Source organism: Pyxicephalus adspersus, chromosome W (genome assembly GCF_032062135.1).
Source record: "Pyxicephalus adspersus chromosome W, UCB_Pads_2.0, whole genome shotgun sequence".
Classification (NCBI taxonomy): Eukaryota; Metazoa; Chordata; class Amphibia; order Anura; family Pyxicephalidae; genus Pyxicephalus; species Pyxicephalus adspersus.
Window position 1 is genome coordinate 83,552 of NC_092870.1, and position 6,374 is coordinate 89,925.

Here is a 6,374-nt window from a genome sequence, read left to right on the forward strand (position 1 = left end):
AGGAATATACTCTAATGTTTACTTAACGAGGTGATCCTTTTATACAGACAATTCAAAAAAGGAGTGGTCTTTAGTTACATACAGCTATTTAAGTTTTAGCCATATATGGTGTTATTCGATACATTGTATTACAAAAGGTTTTGCAATTTACAACATCTATTTACATTTAAACTGTAAAGACAAGAAAGAAGAAGTACAACTTCCTTACAGGAGCATATATGGCTCAAGCTAGATCAGCTATTTTAACCCTTCAATCCCCTCTTAAGTCATGAACATGACTTATCTTCTTCTAACATGGAGAGTATATATATATATATATATATATATATATATATATACATACATACATACATACATACATACATACACACACATCTGGAGGTTTTGGCAATCGCTGGTAAGACACCGACATACTCTTTTCCCATTGTCTGCTTTACGTATTGAAAATGATTAAAATCAGTTGCACTCAGACCTCTTATTTTCGTAAAGATTTATAAGGATTTTGGCATTCAGGATAATCCCTATCTAGTGTGCAACATTTTCTTTGACACATTTTAAGCTCAGTCAAGGGGGTGGGGGGGTTAGGAAATTAACCAAAAAAAAAAGAAGCAGAAGTTTCCAGTAAAAATAAATAAATAAAAATAAAACAGGAATTTTTTTTCAGCTTCACGTTTAATGAACATAAAAAAATTTACATTTCTTACATCTGACAAAGTGAACAATGGGGAAGGAGAAAAACTAAATCTTTTAAGTCTCAGAGGCATATCTAAGGTTTGCAGCACATGCTATTGACACACAAAAAAGCATCAACAATGAAACCAGGGACAGGAAAATGTTGAGGCTTTAGCGAATGTTTACAACTTTAACGATCTGTCTGTTAAAAACCTTGAGCCATCAGATGATGAACCTACCCGGCTCTGCCCACGTTGGTACTATACAATGGATTTGAGGGAGGGGAGCTTGCAGAGAATCATTCACACAAAATAGCAATTAAAAAGGCTACAACTGGTTTATAAAACCTATAAAATAGGACTGGAACACCATTAATGATGCTTTTTCTGATCTTTCTTTCATCCTGAACTGTTAGCTATGTAATTGAAGCTGCAATTGGAACAGACAGACACTAATAAAGAACCTAACGTCAAATATACTCATCAAAAGCCAAACTAAAAAATTCCTATCAACAAGAAGGGGAAAAAATTGTTCAGTGTCCTGACTGGGGTGGGGTTTTAGGGCGATTCAGTATTCTCCACAGGCTTTATGAGATGGTCAGGTTTTTTTCCAGCTGCATAATGATCCCACATTTGTAGATACAACCTTTCCAGATCCATGGTGTACTGTTTGGTATTGAAGAGGGGGCTCGAAATTCTCTGCTTCCATACCTTGGCACGGATCTTCTTCAGGCTGCCACAGAAAATACATGTTATTTATCATACATTGGGAATTGTAGGGGAGAGTATGATATTAAGCTCTTGGGTGGTTCATTTCTGTCTGGATTTTTTATGTCTAAAAGCAGTACATTGTTTTTAATGAAAATTTATTTTACATTGTAGGCCTGTAATTCTTAGGCATAACTCACAGAAATATGTCCAAACAAGGGTCTGAGTATAATAACGTTTTTAACACAATCATGTCAAAATAATAAAATACATTATTATGATCAGGAGAAGATAGAGACAGACAGGCAATGTAGTGTTGGTGTTTATTTGTTGAACAAATTCATGTGGCCCTGATTCTAAGAGACCAACTAGTCTAAACCAAGTGGTGACATAATATATGTGAATACAAAATGACAATAAATATATTTTTAGGTGGACTTGTTTTTGTACAATATTTTCATTTTTAAGTCAGAAGTGCCTCAAAGGGTCCGACGCGTTTCACCTTTTGGCTTTCTCAGGGGACAATTGAGACCGAGACTATACATAAATAAGTAGTGAGAATTCATTATCAATAGATATACATATTTGCACAAAAGTAAAAAATGTTATACAGAACTATATTGAATACATCTACTTACACTTAAGATCATACTGTACAATTGTATATAGGGGACAGCTGAATCAGTGCATCCCTAGGAGATTTAAGTAGGGTAATCTCTACAAAATCCAATCAAATGACAGATGTTTAAAGTATGAAGCTAATCACTGTGAGGTCTGGCTGCAGATATGTGAAGGAAAAAAGTGCTGAAACCAATTTTAAAGTGGGACTGCTGAGAAGGTCCAAACAACAAGGTACTAGCAATCCTGGTTCAAAGGTGTAGATGAAATGGATTTCTGTGTCTTATCTAGTAAATGTTAGCAAACATAAATTTGTTGTATTATATGTCATAAGTCTTATATAGAAAAGGAAAAAAAAGGGGCGGGGGGGGGGGTTCTACTTAAGTTTTCCTTGAATCAATATTCACTGGATATTTTTGTATAATTGATAGGAAGGTGATGTACTGATAACCCAGCTTCTAATGTGAAGATAAAGATGAGTTTAAATATCAAGGGTTATCATATAATATTATTACATGTATTAGATATGGATATCCTGTACATCGTGCAAAACAAGAATTGGTCAACTCACTCCAGTTTTCCAAAAGGGTATTTGACTGGTATTTTAAAGATTGAATTGTCAGAGAGAGTAATTTATTCATCTCCCAGCTACTAGTGTAGAGAAAAAGGTCAGTGACAATATGCATATGTATACATGTAATATAAAATGTGTCAGTAATAGTACGTAAGCCCAAATATGATCCAAGTTATTTACATTGGTGGTTCAGTGGTGGGCAGGACGTCCGCAGCACAGCCTCCAACTCTTAAATGCAGTAAAATTATTGGGTCCCTCATGTGAGATCTCACCACTAGTACAAATATATGCCAGTGTTGAGTAGTTTATGCTGTTGCAAGCGATCTGGTAGTACAGGTAGTTACCATTGAAACGGATTTGTGATACATGATTTTTATTAATGTGAAAGAAAGGGAGAACACTCTGATCACCAGGGATTTGCCCTCACCTCTAGGGGCTATTCAGCCCAATCTATTTTTGCAGGTCCTGATCCGAGGGAGGGGGAGGCGAACCAGAGGGTAGTAGGTGCCTTTGGCACCCTTTGGTTCGCTACACCTACAGGTGGAGATTATGGGTGCTCCCGTGCCTCGTAGGGCTAATCCCCCCCAAGTCAGAGAGATCTCTAGAATTTATGTCTAAAAAATGGTTGTGTGAAAATGATAATAGATTTAGTCTAAATGGAGTTTGAAAAATGATAGAGCTAGATCTGACTTTGAGTTCACCTATTTACACATACATAAACAGGATATTGATGACAAAATATATATTATATGGGTTAGTGTTGGAATACTAGAATACTGCGCTCTTATGTTGTACAGCACATTCACAAATATCAGTGCATTTATTATTTATTCATAAAACCTAATATTCAACAGGGAAAGTATAAACATGACGATACAATGATATAAACAATTGTTAATGGTCATACAAGTTAGTTGAAATACATTGTTATGTTATACTTGCTTTAATAAAAAAAAAAATCCCTGTATGTCTGCAGTATAGATAAATATAATGGTAGTATAGAGAACAGTTATCGCTATGGTGAATACATATATATATATATATATATATATATATTTGGAAAAAAAAACAGGACTCTGATATTGTGCGTTTGGGAGTTGTGTTTGTTTGACTGCTGGGTTGTGTCTGTTTAACTGTCAGTTTTTGTTTTAAATAGCTTTTTTTCCCTTGCTGACCTCTAAGGGGGAGTGGCCAAGGTTTCAAAGGTGATTTAAGTTCCTGGCAAACTCACCTTGAGCTTGCTCACTGTTTGGCTGGTGAAACAAGTGTTTTTTTTAATCAAGAGGAGTTGGAAAAAACAGGAGGTAAATCCTTTCAGTAACCACAAACTAAGTAAACTTTTATAACTCCTTGTAAACAAACATTGCAACTGGGAAGATGAGTGGTAGCAAGGTGGAAAGTTTGGTTAGTGCACAGTCTGCCACATTTATGCACAAATGGAGCAACAGCTCCTAGGTGAATACCGCTGTGACAGATGTGAGCAAGTCGCCTTTCTGGTATCTCGCATTGGAGAGCTGGAGAAGCGCATTGCAACACTGAAATCACCTTGAGAGGGGTCTCCTGCTCACCGAGCAGACAGTTAATGACTTAAATGTGGAGGGTGGAGAGGTAAATCAGGATGAACATGTAGGGAGTTGGATTAATGTAACTTGAGGGAGTGGTAGGGGCACCCAGAAAAGGAATGCCAGCCCTGTGTTTGAGCACCCTAACATATTTGCAAAGTTATGTGACGATGTGCAGGTGGCAGACCCAGTGGTGGCAACTCTAGATGTTACTGCTACCCCTAACAGCCGGGAGAGCAGCCCATCTAGTAGTGGTGGGGAGGGAAACGCAGGAAGGAAATAACAATTGGTAGTCATAGAGGATTCTATGATCAGGAGGACCAGTAGAATAGTTTGTCGCCCGGATCTCTTCAGCCGAATGGTTTGCGGTCTCCCTGGTGCCAGGGTTCGAAATGTGGTGGACCGAGTGGACAAAATTACTAGGAGGCCCTGGACAGGACCCAGCTGTCTTGGTCCATGGTGGAACCAATGACAATATAGATGGAAGATCTTTAAAAAACAGGTTTAGGGAACTATGTTTCAAATTGAGGAAAAGGACCTCCAAGGCTATATTCACTGGAATATTGCCTGTGCCATGCAAAACACAGAAAAGACAGAGGGAGCTTAGACAACTGAACGCATGGCTCAAGTCCTGGTGCAAAAGGGAAGGGTTTGGGTTCATAGAGCCCCAGGCTGACTTTTCATTGGGGTACAACCTGTATGCTAGAAATGGTTTGCACCTAAATGAAAGGGGGTCTGCTGTGCTAGGGTAAAGATTTAGGGGAATGGTGGAGGGATATTTAAACTAGGACAAAGGGGGTGGGAAAGTTAAATAAGGTGGCAGAAAGGTTAGTCAGGGGTCAGACACTAGTGGAGGGTGGATTAGGGATAGTTGGGGGGAGGGTTATGGATAATTGTAAAGAGTTTACCATGTTACAAACATTGGATTGTGCAGTACTAGTTGTACTGAAAAACAAAAGGATTTGCCAGACAATGATGATAAAAGCAGCAATGGTTTAAAGAACCTGTTCACCAATGCTGGAAGTCTGGCAAACAAAATAGGGGAGCTGGAAGCCTTAATGAGTGAGGAGGATTATGACTAAGTTGGCATTGCTGAATCCTGGCTTTGTTCTTCATATGACTAGTGGGCTGTCAAAATTCCTCGGTATACTCTCTTTTGTAAAGACAGAGTCAAATGAAAGGGTGGCGGTGTCTGTCTATATGTGAGAAGTGATCTAAAATTGAATGTGAAAGAAGAAATTGCAGATGGAACAAGCGATGAGGTGGGGGCATTATGGGTGGAGTTCAATGTGGGGTTGAATAGCACACAATTAATTATTGGAGTCTGCTATAGGCCCCCCAGTGCTATGTAAGAAATAGAAAATCAACTACTAGCACAGATAAAAAAAGCAGCAAAAAGTGGAAGTGTTTTAATCATGGGAGATTTCAACTACCCTGACATTGTCTGGAGTAATGGCACTACAAGAAAAAAAAGGAAATTTGTGAATTTATTACAAGATAATGTTATGGCACAGTTTATAGAAGCCCCAACTGGAAATGATACTCTGCTGGACCTAGTTCTTTCTAACAATGCAGAGCTTATAACAAATGTGCATATAAAACAGAATCTGGGTAGCAGTGACCATAATATGATCTCATTTAATTTAAGTTGTGAACAGGTAGCAAAAACAGGAAAGATAAAAACATTTATTTTAAGAGAGCAATTTTTCCATTATTAAGGGGCTTGGCTTGGCTTGGACTGGGAGACAATATTGTCCTCACAGAACAGAAATGGTAATGTTTCAAGTCTGTTCTACAAAAGCAAACTGAAAAATATATTCTATTGGGTAATAAGTTTAAGAGTTTAAAATGAAAACCTATGTGGTTCACAGGTTATGTTAAAAAAAAGCCATAAGGAACAAGAAAAGGGCATTCCAAAAATATAAAAATGAAAGATCACCTTCATCATTTGAAACCTACAAAGAATATAACAAAATATGTAAAAAGGAGATAAAATGTGTAACACTTTAAAATGAAAGACAGATTGCAAAGGAAAGGAAGGCAAACCCCCCAAATTTTTTCAAATATATTAATAGCAAAAAGATCAGATCTGAGCATGTAGGCCCCTTAAAAGGATGTCGCTTGGTTGGTAACTACCCTGTTTCCCCGATTATAAGGCACTGTCTTATATTTTTTGAAATGCCAAAATATGCCCTAGGTCTTATTTTCAGGGGATGTCTTATTTTTTCCATGAAGAAGACT

General features: G+C 37.6%; 1 protein-coding gene across 1 annotated transcript in view; it reads right to left on the reverse strand.

Moving 5' to 3' along the window:
- Window positions 1-653: 653 nt before the first annotated feature.
- The window catches only part of LOC140342896 (UDP-N-acetylglucosamine--peptide N-acetylglucosaminyltransferase 110 kDa subunit-like), a 52,028-nt gene continuing 46,307 nt past the window's right edge, over window positions 654-6,374 (reverse strand). The window contains exon 21 of the mRNA XM_072429266.1: window positions 654-1,415. Within this exon, the coding sequence (XP_072285367.1) occupies window positions 1,230-1,415 (186 nt within the window). The 3' untranslated portion in view covers window positions 654-1,229. The remainder of the gene's footprint in view (window positions 1,416-6,374) is intronic.